Consider the following 18048-nt stretch of genomic DNA (forward strand, 5'->3'; position numbering starts at 1 on the left):
ATGCCTTTTTATGTTTTGCTTGGTTTTAGATATGTATTAATTTGCTTTATCAATAACATGAAAAATTAATGGAGCTCTTATTAAGGTTATAAGTACCTCAGAGGAGTCATCACTTGTCATCTTTTGTTTTATTACTATGCTTAAAACAAAGTTGTGTTGTTATCACTGGCAAAATAATGACTTCTGTTTCCCTGGCAGATTTCACATTGCTTTTCTACCCCTGCTCCTGGAGTGGAGCAATGGGAAGCTGTCCTTCGGAATGACACAGAAGCACTTGCAGACCAGCACAAAGGTAAGGATGGTACACAAGTAGCCTCCCTGCCTGGCACGTCTGAGGCATCCCAACCCTTTCCTCGGACACCCAGCAGGCAGGCACTCGTGCCGTGTGCCAGCTTGCAAGCTCCCCAGGATTTCTCTGCAAGGCACCAACCTCCCACTGCCCCCTGGGACTCCTCCATCCCCTGCCATGGGACACTGCCAACCCTGGCTGTACTTGGCCCCATCTCTTCCTGAGCTTAGCTGGACTCAGTTCATTGGCCTGAAACAGTGAAATAAAGGGAATTTTCCCCTTAAGAGGTCTAATCCTTCAGATTTCACAAAGGCAATTTTCCTGGTGATTTCAACAGAAGATGTATCTGAGGATCAATGGCAGGATAATACCCATTTGAAATATAAGTGGTCAGCAGCATCAGATCATATGGTTGGTGAGAAAAGGCTGAAAGAAAAATGATGGCAGCGCAAAAGTATCCATTCCTACCTTCAATGTTTTCATTTCAGAGTGTTTATTAAGCAATGAAGAGAGTCTCCCTCTGCTTAATGTAATTTAGTGACAATTCTTTGGAAAGGAGAAAGGATCCTTTCACAGCTGTATCAACAATATCTTCTCTCTTAAAAAAAAAAAAAAAAAAAAAAAAGCAGCTGACTTGACATGTCAAGCATCACATATTTGGCCATGGAAGCAAAGCATAAGCCAGGCTGGCCAATAGCACAGACTTGGAACAATGCCACTGAAAAGTTGGTCTGTAAACTAATGCTACCTTACTTCTTGGATTCTAGAAGAACTTGCTGAGATTTAACAGCAACACAGAACTACCACATTCCTGGTAGATATTTCTTTTCTTGTTACATGAGATCCATGCACAATGTGAAAAGAGCAGATGAACATCAGGTTTACATCACCACCGATATGTGAATGATTGATCACCCATTAAATCACATACAGAGCTGGTAACAGCACACAGGGTAGCGTTAAAGTAAAATGTTTGATATTCTTTACTCTAATTAAACATGGAAATAATACGATGCAGTCTGTATTGTAAATGTTATTGCAGATTATAGACCTAAAGGAGAGGTGTTATGCCACCTTTATAGCCTCAAGTTCCTGGAGGCTGTGACTTAGAGCTGCCTCAGGGCTGCCCTAAATTACACCAGTTGGTAATGACTCCCAAAGGGCTGCTATGCATCCAGTGGTTGCTGGAGTGTAAAGTACTTTGGCTATGCCAGAAGCCCATCATTTCACAATGGAGGCTGAGAGCAGCTGGCATAGTGCTTGGAGGAAATCCCCAAGTAGTGGTTTAAGACATTTTTTGAACACTTTTTTGTCATGAAAGTGATATAAAATAAAGGCCAGATTTCACAAACACACAGGGGCTTTTTCTTTTCTATTTAAGCATCTGTAGTCATGAGTTGATAAACTTGGAGACAAGGGTTTCTATTGGATTTCAGAGCAGGTATCAACCCAATATTGCCTCAGCTTGGCAGTGTTCCAGCTCTCTGCCCTGGCCCTGGTTCCCTGCACAGTAACACTGCCTGTGCAGTGCAGCATCACGGGCTGTCAAAGGCATACTCCTGATTTACATCTGTGTTAGTGAAAGGAGAACTGGATTCCCCCCTGTAAATGCTAGTTTTTCAGGTCAGTTTCATATTCTGTTCTTCAGTGGAGCTGCCAAAGATAAAAATTGAGTTTCCATGTGTAGAAGATCTTTTCATAAATGTATATGTGGCTCATTCAAAAGCTCAGCCCATCCAGGCAAATGGAATGACGTATGCACTGTTTTTTTCTGTGCAGTGTGTGGGTGGGCTGACCATTCTTACACAAATATCTCAAATGTTAAAAAGTCTTGTAGGAAATTATGGCTCAATATTGGCAGTTTGGGAATGCAGTTTTAATGTGAACATCTTTAGGACGCTCACTTAAGAGCATCCTGAAAACAATAACTGACTGCTGGCAGCAGAAACTCACGACTCACAAGCTCAACTGATGCTGTCCGAAAATCAGCTGATAGTATTTTCAAACCTCTCAGGCAACAAGCCACTGCTTATGATTTTACTAGAAATTCCAGGAAACATAGTCAAAAATAAAGTAATTGACAGAAATATCACAGCTAGGAAGTATACAAACCCTCCAGGCACCCATAGAAAGTGTTGGTTTCATTCTTTGATAAATTTACCAGGGAGAAGTAATTATCAATTCTGTCTGAAAGATAGCTTTAATTTTTATTTTTTTTTTAAATGTCAGTGAACCCCAGTAACATCAAGGTGAAGAATGATTGTGTGGATTGTGTAGGTGAAATGTTTCTGGATATGAATTCATAAAGGACTCACTTTCAGTTTATGTGGAGAAAGGTGAGCATACGTGTAAGGATGAGAGCTGAGCTCTAACCACCCTAAAGGGAAGAAAACCATAGCATCCCATTCTCTTCCACTTAATCCTTTGAGCTAGAGCTGGCTAGCAGATCTACATAAGGTAAAAAAATCTATCTCAAAAAAAATTTATCTCAAAGGATAAAAAGGAGGACTGATGAAAGAAACACTGGATCTTGTCTGTTCCCTGACTGTGCATCCTTCTGTGCAGAAGAAGGATGGTCTGGCTCTTCTGTCCTCTCCTTGCAGTGCTTGGATAGTATTGAGGAAAGATATTTAGTGCCCATGCTCACAGATGGTCACATGAAGAATTCCCAAAAGAGGCTGAGGAAAGTGAATCAGCAAATCGTAGAATGAATCATAATAAAATGATCAGAAAGGGAGATCATCTGGCCCATCATTCCGCCTGAAGGCAGGACTGACTTCAGCTAAGTAAATTTTGATAACCATCTGTCACTATTTTTTGAACTATTAAATTATTTTTAATAGTTGTAACACCTGTTATTATCCTCTAAGCAATCCATTCCTGTGTTTAACTATTATTTCTGCACCCTAGGATGACAATGTTAGCCTAGAACTAACATGAGCCAAATACTGGAGGTCCATCACTTACTATACTCACTTCTTTCACTAGATCCTTTCTGGAGTTTGGAGGGAAGTCTGACTAAAATTAAATGGCTTCTACCTTACATATCAAAGGATTTGGGCCATAATTTCAGTTTATTTCAATGGTGTAAATTTGGCAGAACTCCTTGGATGGCAAAGGTTTTATTTTGTATTTCCACAGGAGCTGAAATACAGTACCTGAGAACAGAAAAATCTTTTGCTATAGTGTAAAAGCAAATGATTTCACCTCCACTGTACTTTTAAAATTTGTTCTGAAGGTAGAAAGATAGGGATGGATAAATATGTAATTAAAGAGAGCTAAAGGAGAGACAGAACAAATACCATTATTTTTGCTATAGTTTTTGAGAAAGCTAACGTAGAGGTGCAGAAAATAAGTTACAGTGATGCACTTCACTTAGCATGGGAGTTCATGCAGTGCAAAGAGCTTAATGTGTGCAGCTGAGCTGGGCCTAATGGGCATCAGTTATCTGTGGAAATGGAGTCTGTTAGAGGGAGCCTGGCTACTGTACCCATCTGAGATGGCTACTGGGATTTTTAACACACTAGTGACCTTTTCTTACTCATTTTGCTGAATTTTCAGCCATAGTCTGCCCAGTCCACCCAGCCCTGAATTGTGTATCCAGAGCCCATTGACGAGGGTGTTGTGAGAAGCAGAACGGTGAAGAGGAAGGGTCTGCAAAGGTGAAACAGGTCTGGGGGAGCCCATCCCCAGAAATCCACTTGAGGGTAGCCCTACCACTGTACCACTGACCACTTCAGCTCACGTCAGTTTTGCAGATAGTACTTAGCAGTAGAGTATTAAGTGAAGTTAATATACTCCACTACCTTCATTGCCCTTTTAAGACATCAAGCATAGGACAGCACATCTTGCTCTCACCAGAAGCAGAGACTTCTGGAGCTCTGGTAAGGCTTACATGTGTGGAAGAAGTCTCCCTGTGTTTTGTTGCCTGCACTGCCCATGCATGTAAAGGCCAAACAGAGTGTCAGGTCACCTCTGTGGAGCCAGGGAGAGTTTTAAAGTCTTCCCTCTTGAGAAAGACAAATAAAAACAAAAACAAAAAACACATTCTACTTACAAAAAAGCACTGTGAAACCTAGCATAATTCATCATAAACTAGATGGATCTAGATGGATCCAGTTTAATAAGATTCTTGTTTATTAGTTATATGTCTCATAAATCTCCTGGCATATTAGGAAGCTATGGATAATTATAAGTAACTAAATACAGAAGTTCACATAGCAAAAATTTATTACCTGTTATTGCTGTTCCTTGACCATTTTGGTCGTCACATGCTGGGTATGTTTACACAAAAAGGCAGATTCTCCAGCATGGTATTAAAGAAATTTAATAGAATTGTTGCTGTCTTTGTTTTCATTATACAGCAAATTATTGCTCTGCAAGGTTTAAGTAAGTCTAGCTGGACGGAGTAAAAGTAGCAAATACCAAGTCGTATTAATCCTTAGGGTTGCTACTGTGGTGTAGTAGCCTAATAGCTCTGAGTTTCGGAATCCTGACAAGTCACTAAAGCTGTGATCAAACATGAAAAGAAATACAGTTTTGTTCCAGACCATTTAGAACAAAAGCATTGTTTACTTTTTTATGTTGTTGTTGTTGTTGTTGTTGTTATTATTATTATTATTATTATTATTATTATTATTATTATATTTCATTTTAAAATGGTGGATTTCTCATCAAATAAGATCATCTTCTTTCGTAGTTAGGTCAACATTTGATGTTATGCATGCATGAATGTTTTTGTGCAAAGACAGACTATTTTTTTTCAATAAAATTTAACTCTGCTTTACAGATGAAAGTGGATCCTAAAGGCTTTGTTTAACCAACAAAACTCAAACCCATTGCAATTTTAATGACATATAGGCAAGTGGAGTATTTACAGTGGGCTAAATCCTGACACAGGTGAGCAGGAGGAAGATCCAGGAGGCAAACTTGGAGTCTTGATGGTTAGAAAGAGAGAGCCCTTCCGAAAATCACAAGTACACAGAAGTCATTGGGAAGGCTGTTTCCAGGGGAAGGTAGGCTCAGCCTACCTTTTAGGGTCATATTGTTAGACAGACTTTTATATTTGTGTTTGATCTCCAAATAAACCAGATATGGCCTGGGTCATCTCCGATCTGAAGAGCCACACTGACTTAGGCTGGTTGAGCATCTGACGTTGTCTGTTTACAGGCAGTGGATATATACACATACTTGTCCTCATCCTGTGTTTACAGCTGATACAGATGAAGTTTCAGTATCACCAGGTATAAGGGAGAACTGTTGGGGGAGGCATTTGGGGGAGATTGTGGGAAAAACTGTTTGCCAGTCTGACTGAAGGAGAGATGCTGTTATTTTCCCATGAGACCTGCAAAAGGCTACTTGGAAAGTGCAGTGATTTTTGACAAATTGTCGAAATCTTTGAGGTGGCTCTGATGCTGTCAGAGCATTTTTCTCTCACCTCACACAAACCATTTCAACTCCTCCTATTTTAACAATTCTAACAATAAAAAATCATCAGATATTCTTTGGCTATTTTAAATGGCTATTGTTCCACTGTATTTAATCATTAAGGAACCAGAAGGGACACATTTAATTGAAAAATGTTCATTTGACCCTCTATAAACAGCAACTTGAAGCATTTTAACAGGCTCTTCAAACTGTTTGGACAGAAATAAAGCAGCATCTGGTTTGAAGCATGCTTTCATATTGTATTATTTATGTTGATAGCTTAAGTTCTTTGCTGTGCATTGTTATTTATGACAATTGAATGTAGGACATTTTTGATTCAGCAGAGTGCTTTCATTCTACAGCATGGGAATAAAACAATCAAAGCTGAGGTGACTTGACTGATTTCATTTAGAAAGTAGATTCCAGCAAGCCTATTAGTGTTAGAGTAGAAAGGAGGGGGAAGGAAAAGATGGAGCAGGTAACTAAGAGACACAAATTAAAAAGGGTGAGAAATCTGGGAAAGATTCTTGCCGATGGTATAGCCTATATGAGAAATTTCCAGGACTCGCTAAAGCCATGGGAAGAAGTTGCAGGAATTTGTTAAAACAAAAAGGTGAGACTTTTTTTATAGATGCTTTTTTATTTTTATTTTTATTTTTATTTTTATTTATGTATTTTTTTCCTAGGGAACTTGCAAGAAAACATTGATGCTTCAATCCTCTCACTGCCTTAGGCAATAAAAAATCCCAAACTACATGCACGTATTTAAAATATTTTAATTTTATTTTCTATATTAATTCAGTCATAAACAAATCAAATTGTGCTTGTTATAAATCTAAAATAATTCTAATGCCAATGTAACCAGAAACACAGTTTGTACCAAGATTAGTTTCTGCATTGCAGTGAAAAATACGTAACTGGAAATAATGCATTGGTTGTGTCAGTGACAGCAGAAATGTTCTATGGTTGAGGATGTTCTTAAAAAGGATGATCAGAACACTATTTCAGACAGACATTAACTAAATATTAAATATATCTATGTGCAATTAGCAATATATTATTATCCAGTGTATATTAGCCCAGATATTAAATATATGAATAAATACATTAACAGACCTCCTAATGTTGATCTCATTTTATTGTAAGGAACGAATGATAAACTGCTCAAGAGTGAAGTTTATGATTTTTAAAAACAAGTTCAAAGTATTTATTTGGTTAGAACTGAGTGCAAGGATAGTCATGTTCTAAGGAAATCTGTTTTCTAAATATTATAAAGAAGTTTTTAAGGGACAGAAACAGGTTTAGAAAATTTAATAAATATTGCACATATCCAGACCAGCTGGTGAAGGCATTTATAATCACGATTCTGAGTCTTCTGTTCAATTTATTCTGTCCTGTATTTCTATTTATGGTGTAAGGTGCTGGTTTTGAAACCAGACCAGCTAGCTTGATTTGATTTCAGAGTTATTTCCTCTATACCATCTAGTAGGACTGTGGTCCTGTAACTGTAAGCAGAAGCTTGACTAGCCTTAGTGATTGCTTCCAGGCTATATGGTATTTTTTAAAAGACTTATCAGAATTCCTGACTACAGCCATGTTCAGCAATTCAATATCAGCAGTATTCCAGTCAAAGGACCAAAATACAATTAAATATTCCTATTGTAACACTGTTATATATGGTAGCATCTTCAACTTGTGGTTTGAGAAAGCTTTTTAGTCAGGGTGAATTAAACACTGTGTGTCTCCTTTGCCTGTTCTTCCCTCAAGACATGGTCTTACTGCTATTTAGTTCCTCTCAGGCTGTTTTCCTTTCATTTGCCTTATTAGTAGGTAGGTCAGTAGCTGATGCCACCTACTGTGGGCATCTAAAGGCTTTTCTTTTCTTGCCTTTTTTTCCTAAAGCTTGAAAAGTTGCCATTTTCTTTAGTAGTGATACACAAAAGATATTAAAAAATATTTAAATCTTGTCTGATTAGAAAAAAATATACACTGCACCTTTCTTTACAGGTACGTATACACCTTCCTTTATAAGCTTGTATAAATTCAGTCCCTCATTCAAGTTTCTTACACTGACAAAAGTAACTTAAAATCCAAATGTCTTACAGATGTATGGCATATTAATTAACATCTTTCAATGTTCAGAGTTCTTTTCATCTATAATGGTCTGGTGATTTCTTTTCCTTCCTATACTCAGAAACCCCTGGAAGCTGGGGGAGGTCAGACCTTGGCTGCATTGTTAAGACACAGGGACAAACTGGCATCCATATATTGGATCTGCATTGCCTCCCTTAAGCATTTTTCCAGGACTGAGCAAATGCAGATGATACTGTATTTCTGGGTCATGCTTAGCTTAGAGGAGCATAAGGCAGTGTGTATGTGTATGTGTGCACATCTCAGTAGGAGTGAATACATTGTAAGAAAAGGCAGTTTCATTTCTATGTCAATATTTTGTGTATTTTTAAAATGGTTAGTTTCACATCTGTCCTCAAATGCTGCAATGATCAGGCATGCCCTACATGTGTCATTTTGCTTTCCAGTCTAAGGTAACTAAGAGTTTTCTGATATTCTATCATGCTTGTCTTTAACTCTCAACTCTTACTACATCCTTCCCTTTCTGTCAATCAATGGCTTTGAGAATGGTTGCACTACTGCTCTTTGTCTATATGACATCCATTTCCCTTCAAGCTACTATCTTTTTCTCTGTTGCAAAATCCTCTCTGTTTATATCTGAACCTTTCTTCCCCAACTGGCTTTCTTCTACTACTCTCAAGCATATTATGCACATTTTACTCTCTGTACAGCTCCTCTGTTACCCTACTTACCTTCTGAGTTATTTCCCCTTCTATGCAATACTCTGTAGTCATGAGTTTGCCTTCTCTTGGACCCACTGTTTTATCTGTTCCTATATCTATTTTCTGTTGGCTGCCATTGCTCCAGTTTCAGTGTTGATGTAGACATATCTACAAGTATATTGAATTGACTGTTGCAGATTTAACAGTGAGGATTTGAGGACGTACTTCATACACTTTTTGTCCCTGCTATTTAGAAAGATGTTATTGACTCCCAAGGGCTAGTGGTATTTAATGTATAGCCACATATTGGTCTTTGAACTTTATAAATGAGTTACTGAGCTTGAGTCATTGATATAAAATGACTATAGGAAGTCTCCAGATGACAATTATGAGATATTTGTAAGTGTGTATAGCTCCTTGAACTGAATTTGCAGGTGTTGGAACCACAAGGTGCTCCACATCTAATTCATTTACTTGACTTTGTAGAACAATTGTGGCCATTTCAAATCTGCATAATTGAATTCTCTCCTTGTTTTGCTAGTTCTCTTGCACCACAAACTCTGGAAAATATCTACTTCATTCAGTACAGATGCCCAGTGGTGTGTGGCCTCTGGACGACTTTCACAGTCATAATCATCTGTCTTGGATGTCTGTTGTGGTTTAACCCGGCCGGCAGCTAAACACCAGACAGCTGTTCGCTCACCCTCCCCCCTCCTCTCTGGGATGGGGGAGAGAAATGGGAAAGTGAAGCCTCTGAGTTGAGATAAAGACAGTTTATTAAGACAGGAAAATAGCATCAACAACAACAATAATAATAATAATGATAATAGTACTACTACTAATAATGTGTACAAAACAAGTGATGCACAATGTAATTGCTCACCACCCACTGACCAATGCCCAGACTATCCCCGAGCAGCCGGCCCCCCACCCTGGCTAGCCACCCCTATATATTGTTTAGCATGATGTCAGGTGGTATGGAATACCCCTTTGGCCAGTTTGGGTCAGCTGTCCTCCCAGCTCTTGCTGCACCCCCAGCCTGCCCGCTGGCAGGAGAGAGCAAGAAGCTGAAAAGTCCTTGGCTTAGTGTAAGCACTGTGCTGCAACAATTAAAACATCAGCATGTTATCAGCACCCTTCTCACCCTAATCCAAGACATAGCGCCCTACCAGCTACTAGGAGGAAAATTAACTGTATTTCTAACTGAAACCAGGACAATGTCAAACACACCTAGCCAAGCATCTGTTCTACTGCATGACCAAACCACTTGGATCAAGAAGAGTTTATGCAGCAGGTCCAAGTCTACAGCACAAAATACTGCTCAGACAAAAGTAAAAAATATGCAAATTCAAGGTTATGTTAAGCCAGAACTATATCTGCACAGTAAAAAAGAAAGGATTGATGAATGTCCCTGTATTACAACACAAATCAATTCCTGTAACAGCTTGTTTACAAGGCTTTGGTAACCCTGTTGCATTCTCTGCATTAGGGTTTTGGCTAATATATATATGTCTACGAATGTGCAAGATACACTTGTTTATGTCTTTCTGAGGAAGAACGTAAACATATATGCAACCATCTCATTTAAAATATAGCAAAACTGGATCTTCTGTCCTGCTTGGTACCTATTTTATTTCTCTATGAACATCAGAGGTTCTAGGATCTTCTTCCCATTTCATACATTGACATGTAGATTTATTTTCATGATGCTTTTTGGACTGTATTTGCAGAATGTTTCTCCTCATACTCCACATCTCATATCAATTTCTATGAATATAAATACCTCTAAAATTATGTTCCATTTACAAACAGAACAATCATATTTTCAAAAGCACTTACGCAACAAAATTATATCTTTGGCTGATTCTGAAATTTCCAAGAAGCATTTATTTTAACTTTTGGATACTTTGTGTCTGGCTTCTAGCAAAGCTCTTAAGTAACTAAATCATTGTTGATGAGTGGAACAGAGAATCCAAAATCTTAGTTTAGAGAACTTTACTTGCAAATTCTGAGCACCATTCATTTCAAATGAATGCACCTTATCATTTCAAATGTGGTATTGGTGCCAACAAGAGACCAATTATGCTCGTTTTGAACATGGATAGGGGATTGAACTGAAACACAGGGAATAGAAAAGTTGTGCATCTGATTCACTGTGAAAGTTGACTCACTGAAAAAGAAATTTAACTGGCAATAGACAGATCTCTTCTGTCTTACTAGCACAAACACTAATGACTACTATCCTGTTTCTACCAGTACAGCAATAATTTGGACACTAGGTGTTTGCATTTCTTGGTTTTGTAATCTTGACAGCCGCTATTGCCAGATTCTGCCTTCTTGCATTGCCATTGATGCTGGAAAAAATAACAACCACAGCATGTTTAATTTTACTGTCTTATAAACATAAGGAAGAAAATCACTTAAAATTACTTCTGAATTTTCATTAATAAGCTTAATAATCTCTTAAGAAGTCTTTGGCAAAGCAACCAATAAGAACAGACGGATTACAAGCTTTAGATTTTAATGAAAATTGGTTGTTTGTGGTATTTCTCATTCTGCCACAATCCATCATCAAAAGAATGTGTATTAAGATTTTTGTGCCTAGAATCACAAAATCAAAGTATCGTATTTGCATTACTCATGTGGACTTTCAATTGGACTCGTCAGATGAATAGTTTTAAATGTGCACATTTGATTTTGTTGGCCATTTTTCCCTTTTTTTTATAGGCAGCAGAGATTTTTAGGGAGGAATTCAGTTGCCAGCTGTCCAAATTAAAGAACAGTGAAAAGATCAAAGTAGTACTGCATATTGCTACTGTGGTAGTTATTAGCATTTGTGATACCTTATTCTCATGACAGAATAGAAAGTGGCAAAACATCAATCTTGTTTTGTTAAAAAAAATAATAAAAAGGGGAATTGGTACAAGTACAGCTGTTTTCATTATAATCTCAAGAAAGTAATGTCAGAGTCCTCTTCAGGGGCTGTAATGAAAGGACCTTTGAAGAGCTAGTGTATTCTTCTGTTAGTCACAAAGGTACTGTACGCAGTAATTCCTTTTCTTAGGAAATGGCTGTTCTGTTAGACCAACAGGAACTGATCATGAGGGTCCCACTATTGCTGAGATGGGGTCATGTAGAGTGGAAATATGAGCTCTATAACCCTTGACCCCTTTCCCTCTTTATTTCGATTCCTTTAACAATGCATGGTTGGCAGACAAAAACAATGGAAAGTTCCAATCTCTTTTGTTTGGCTTGGGAAAAACTCAAGCCAGCTCATTTTGTTTTTACCTAAAAGTATGTCTGGGTTTCAATTAAAAGGAGCTACTTTAAGTTTGCTAGTCTGTGAAACCTTGAGAAAAAAAGCATTGTTGCCCATCTATGATCTAACCAACAACGAGATACAGATTCTCACAGTGTTTCACAGTAAAACTAGATCTTATTTCTAACTGTAGAGGCTAAGAAAGGCTGGATTGCTAGCAACTTGGAATTTTGAAAAACAATGTATGCATTCATTTCTAGTTATTAAACCATTACTTTTAAAAGTGGACATAACACATCAGAAATCCAATGTCAGGGAAATACTGGCAAAAGGAAGAACTACAAATAGCACAGTTGTAAGGGCTGGTGCAACCTGGAAGCTTAGCAATTGATGCCATCCCCTAGTGTCCCTTACAGAAATGTTACCTGGTTTACTGGGAAGTTTTATTATTTGAAAAGTTGAAAGTTGATGATTCAGGACTCCTAAAGAATTAGAAATTGAATTCATATTATAAATTAAGATTAATGGCATCTATTTCTAATCTGCTCAGATTCTTTTGTACACATGCACTTATTTTGCTGGTTTGGACTCATTTAGAGGCAAAAGTTTAACCTCAGATTTTCTCTGATTTAAGGTTTTATAAAATTGTTATCTTTTAACATTACTGTACAATAATTTAGTGACTTCTTGATAACATAGCCACATATGTGAAATAGTGATTTGTCTTACAAAAGTCTGTTCATTGTCAACCGGTAAAGAATTGGTTTCTGGTAGCTCTCTGCCAATCTCCGCATTTGAAAGAACCATGCATGACATAGCAAAAATCAGGTGTCAGTATTTTCCAGTGTTAAATTTATAAAAATACATGCTGTAAATCATCTGCTGTGCTGACACAAATTTGTCTAACACAGAATCATACAGTGGATATTATTGAACAGAGGGAAGACACAAATGATGTCCTTAACCTATTGAAACAATCATAATATTTATAAGGTCAGCAGTTTATCTTTGCTCCTTTTTGGTGTTTACAATTTACAGCTTTGGGTCGGTCCCAAAGTATATGACCTACATAAGCAGATCCCTTCCTAAATACGTCTCCCTGCCAGAGGAGACACTAGAAAGCCCTTCTTGTGAAAAGCTTAGGTGTCCTATTTTGGATATAGTGCATCCAACTGAACTACCAAGCAGTAGAGAAGAGACAGTTGCAGGATGTATAATTGCAACTTTTGAAGAAATGCGGTTGAATAATTCCGAAAAGTTTGCTATTTCTAATTTTAATTTTATATTTTCAACAAATATTTGCTAGGTACAAAGGCTTCACTTACAAACATAACTACATGAAATAAATCATTCCTTAATAGTTTGCAATATCACTTTGTATTAAGGTGCTCAGTTATACTGACAGAAAGGTATTTGTAAGAGACAACTCTGGTGAAGTCACAAACAAACAAACAAACAAACAAAAACCAACTTTGGAGTAAACTACAAAAATGTTTCTTTTCCTATAGTCACCTCTGTTTCAACTTTGCTACCGGAGTACCAACAATTAAGAGTACAAAAAAAAACAAAGAGAAATATTTACAAGAAGGATTCATAAACCTGGGATTGGTAGGAGTTGTCTCAGCATCAAGATCAGCCTAACATGGTAAGGATGTTACAACTACACCTAAACTAGATTAAAGAGTTTCCTAGGTTCCTGCTGAATAGAGAAGGCAGACAACTGGTTGTTCATCACCAACCACTTGACCAGCTGCAGGAAGGAAAGAACTCATTAAATATAGAGCTACATGAAAGAGAAGGTGGTAAAATTCACCTTCTCCATGGATGCTGAAGGGAAATATTTGTATTTTTTTTTCCCCATAAAGTTGATGTCCAGAAGCAAAACATATCTCAAACAGGCAAATTTCCATGGTTCATGTCCAGATGGGTACCAAATAGGAATTAAATTATAATGTGCAATTCTGAAGATTATCCTATTATTGTTGACACACAGTAATTTGATCAAAGCCCATATATTCATATCCTGCTTCTTGAAATGGAAGTACAGAAATTCATTTTATTTTATTTTTATTTATTTTTTATTTTTTTAAGAGACTATGGACCCAATTTTCCTTCTTACATGTGTGTATGGTTTCCACTGGCTTTCATGAAAACTGTGGATATGCCTCTCAAGGCAGAATTTAACCTGGTGTATGGTTTTGATTCACTCTGTCTTCCTTTAATGTTCAAAATCTTAAAGATTATTTGGATATAATACATGAAAGGGATGACATTATCTGAAAAAGGACAGAGAACAATTACTCTCTGTTTCAAGGGTGAACTGCCTTAAGTGAGCAGAAATCAGTCACAGGAGGCTGCTTGCTTCACTTATTTTTCTAACTGCTCTAGGCAAATAAAGATTAAGCCATTCTTTTATCAGGCAGGCCCTCTCCTCAGTATAAAGACATAATCAATCTAAACCGAAGGCAACTAGGAGATGTACAGAGTTTTTTGGCTAGATTTGGGCTTTATAATGACATAAAAGAGTAGGATAAATTTTGATTTAAATTTTTCTCTTGTACATTCAGTGTAAATAGTGGTCAAAGACACTGAAATTAGCATGTTTCAAAGTTTTATAATAATTTGCTGAACAGTTGGTAAAGGAGTGCTGTATGGAATCTTTATAACATTGTCTTCACAAAATCATGTAAAGAAAAATTTGTTGTTGTAAAACATTGGTAAGGTGCAAGGTCAGCTTAGTTTCCCAATGCTGGATCAAATTAGGGTAGATAAAAATAATTTACTTTACTTTACATTGAACTGCTGCAACCCTTAATCAAATTTAATCCTGCTTTTCCTCTTTTGGAAATCTCAACCAATTTATGGTTCAAAGAGAAGGTAAAAAGTTCAGGTACCCTGTGATGCCAGGAGGGATTAAAAGGACTGAATCTTCATTTTTATGCACATCTATAAAAAGTTCCTGATTTTGATAATAAGGTGATAATAAGAAGAATGTTTTATCCAACAAAAAATTTTTTTTTTTTTTTTTTTTTTTTTCTGCAAACCCAAAACTTAACTTCTGAGCTATTTCCAAGCCCAAGTCAAAATCATATTCATCCCAGTTTGCTCATAATAGAAATGATAAAAATAAAACCTTTTTCTGAACTCAGAAAAAAGTGTGGTTTTGCTCACTCTCTGATGATCAGAATAAAAGGGAACAAAGACTCAAACTACCCATAGTCTGAGTTTTAAAAAAGAAAGATGTGGCTTTTCTGCCCCTCTCCTAGTACTTTTTGTGGTTAGAAAAAATGCTCCTAGGTGAAAGATTTTATTTACACTTAGAAGGCCTTATGAGTTCTTCCAGATCACTTCATATTTACAGGAAAGAGAGCTAGCAACAAGGGTGTCACCGAGCAGAGCAGCCATTGCACTAGATAAATCATCAGGTAAGTAGCAATACATGTAAGTGCTCATGAATTTTACACCTTTATAAAGTCAGACCTTAATGTTGTTGTCATTTCAATGATATACTTTTCAGCTTTCAAAAAGAGGGTTTATGATTAACTTCTGAAGTGAATAGAAGTTTTAAGAACAGCTGATAAAGTGGAAGGACAAAAACAGCACTCATGAACACTACTCTGCAACATTTTCAGTTCTACTAATAAAAGTGCATAAATTCTTGAAACCTTGTAGAGTTGCTTAAGGCTGCAATGGGCTTCTAGATAAGGCTGGAGAAGTTCCAAAGAGATTTCCTCAAAGACAGCGTGCATCTAGGAGCTAGAGTCCATGTTCCTGTCTTGCCACAGTGGAGAATTTCTTCCTGAAAATGGGGATGGCTTCCAGAAGCTGTGTCAGCTGCAGAAATTGCACTGATGGATAGGTGGCCTTTCCACAGCAGCTGCTTCGTCTGGAGGCTATGTACAAGCCTCCCTGGGTCCACAATTCCTCCTGCTACATCTTGGCATTGTATTCATAGCTAAGCTTTTTTTTTCCCATGAAAATGAAACATTTTGCAATAGTCATTTAGCTCAGTTTAAAATACATAATTTACAACAGCATAGCACAGCATTGCAAACACAGACATTCACTTTCATGTCCTTCCATTTTTAATTGAATGATCCCATTTTTCTTGACCCAGCTCTGATGCTGAACTTACTTTTCACATGTTATTAAGCTTTTTAAGCACTGAATTGCTCCAGTTATATGTTGATGTTCCTGTTAAACCCATAACTAGACCACTGCATTTAACTCCTCCTCTGTGTAGCTTTAGCTTTGTTGTGCTGTAAGCCTGCTTCTAATGCCAAGCCAAGATGAAGTCAAACAACCTTGCCTTTTCTGTTGTGATTTGAGATTACAGTGCAGATTTTCCTTTATGGAAAGCACTGTGAATTTAAGCATTCTGTAACAAAAACACCCAAACAAAAAGAAATCAGTGAACTGAAACACTGCTAAGGGTAAGATAATTTTTCATTGAAAAAGTCTAGCGTTCAGCAACCCGTATTTGCTAGCAAGCTGGTGTCTTTTGAAATCAATTATTGTATTTTGTTCACGCAGCACATGAGGATGGTAAATTAGTTCAACTGCAGATGAGAACTAAGAGTCTACTGGAAATTGATTTGTTTGTCAGCATCCAGGAACTTACAGCATGAAGCACATCTGTCCTAGCTGCACTCTGTCACTGGAAAAGGAGCACTGGGATGCCTACGTGTCAGTTTGCTAGCCTGAAAAATGTCCTTTCCTTCTGATTGGCTCCCACTTTGCTTGCCTCAGTCTTCTACAATTACTTCAAATTTCAAACATTTAGAGACAAATTGGTGATATGCAAAACTGTGACATTCCAAAGACAATGCTCACTGACAGCCAGAGACTTGCATCTCACATACTTTAAAACTCATAGAAAAGGAAATAGAGAAAAGAGGCTGCCTAGGATGAAGAAAAATGGCAGCTTTATGTTCTTAACTAATCTTCAACTATATTTCCCCCTAGTTGTGGAAGATTAAGGATCCCCTTTTTTTGAATAAGTCCCTTAAGCCTGAAGGAGGCACTGGGAGCCCAGCACTGTACTTGAGGTATGGGAATGTGCTGTTTATTCTGATTGTCCCGGTGGGCTTCAGGAAAAAAACTGTTGTGGGTAGAAATGGAAAAATAAGGGCAGCTGGAAAGAAGGATCTTTGCACCTTAGCTACACTTTTAGGAAATAAAAAGGTAACTGTAGAAACAGTGAGTGCTAGTAATTTTTGACAACCCTCATTATTAAGAGGTTTTTAAATTTTATTCATGCGGCTCGTATTCAACCTGACAAGTCATGTAGCGATTAAAAATTGGAATGCTGCAACAACAGTGTTAGAATTAGGATCAGTGACTGGTTTAACTCTCCCTGACAAGGAAAACCTGGCAAATGACTCGGTTCCAGCCAGTAGGGAATCTTCAGCCTCACTGCGCACTTCCAATGTGTACTGACAAACCTCATCCAGACAGCCAATGTGGGCCTAGCAGATGTCCTCAGAAAGTTTCCTCTTCTTCCCTTCTTGCTCCTATGTAGTTTGGCCCTGGAATAAGTGTTAGGATAGACCTAATGTGAGGTAGTTGTGCTTTTTAAGACCTTGCATAAAGCCTGGAGGTAAGGAATTGGGCTTCTGAGCATGCTTTTCCCTCTGCAACTTCCAGAAAAAAAGAATTTTTACAGTGGCTCAAACTCAAAGGTGGGAGATTTCAGAGTCCAGGTTCTTCCATGATGAAACATTATAAGAAGCTGCTAGAAGGAATTACTGTGGAGCAATTACATGATCACAGAGGACTGAAATTTCCATTAAAGTACATGGGCTTTGCCATGGGTCCTACAGCATTCAGACAGCCTCTAAGATATGTTCAGATAATGATTTTGTCTCCCCTGGTATCTCTCTCTCTCTTTCTCTCTAATAACATGCTGCCCTTTCTGCTGAACAGTTGCAGGACAGATGACTTTGACTGATGTGTTTGAAACATCAATGGGTGGCTTAATATCTATGTTATAATAATGACTGATTTTTGGTATCCTGGGAGAACATCTCTCTTGGCACTTAAGATACAAAAAACAAGTGACATTTTGAAATAAGCAAGGTCTACAGGTGGTAGAATTAGCACTCAATCTGTCATCCTGCATGCAAGGCAGACTCTCAGCCACCAGAGGATACATAAGGTATTTTTAGGTAAGCAGACTAAAAGTTTGAGTTAAATTTAAAGAAACTAAAAGACAAACCTTACTCTTCCTTCCTCAAAATATGTTGTAGTTTCCAAGTGTTTACAGCAAGGGGCGTTTCCGT

At 37.6% G+C, this 18048-nt stretch overlaps 1 protein-coding gene across 10 annotated transcripts in view; it reads left to right on the forward strand.

The window, feature by feature from the left end:
* LOC116492437 overlaps nt 1–18048 on the forward strand; it is a 98238-nt gene that overhangs the window by 65944 nt on the left and 14246 nt on the right. For 4 of the 10 annotated variants that reach the window (XR_004253598.1, XR_004253599.1, XM_032193194.1 and 1 more), the window contains one exon: nt 199–292. Coding sequence is in view for 8 of the 10 variants with exons in the window: in XM_032193194.1 (XP_032049085.1) it covers nt 199–292 (94 nt within the window). In the remaining 2 variants the exon portion in view is untranslated. Of the gene's footprint in view, nt 1–198; nt 915–3850; nt 4886–5458; nt 5533–6402; nt 6467–18048 lie in introns of those variants that run through there. The other 6 variants (XM_032193188.1, XM_032193187.1, XM_032193190.1 and 3 more) reach the window with 3 other exon arrangements.

This window comes from Aythya fuligula, chromosome 9 (genome assembly GCF_009819795.1).
Source record: "Aythya fuligula isolate bAytFul2 chromosome 9, bAytFul2.pri, whole genome shotgun sequence".
In the NCBI taxonomy this organism is placed as follows: Eukaryota; Metazoa; Chordata; class Aves; order Anseriformes; family Anatidae; genus Aythya; species Aythya fuligula.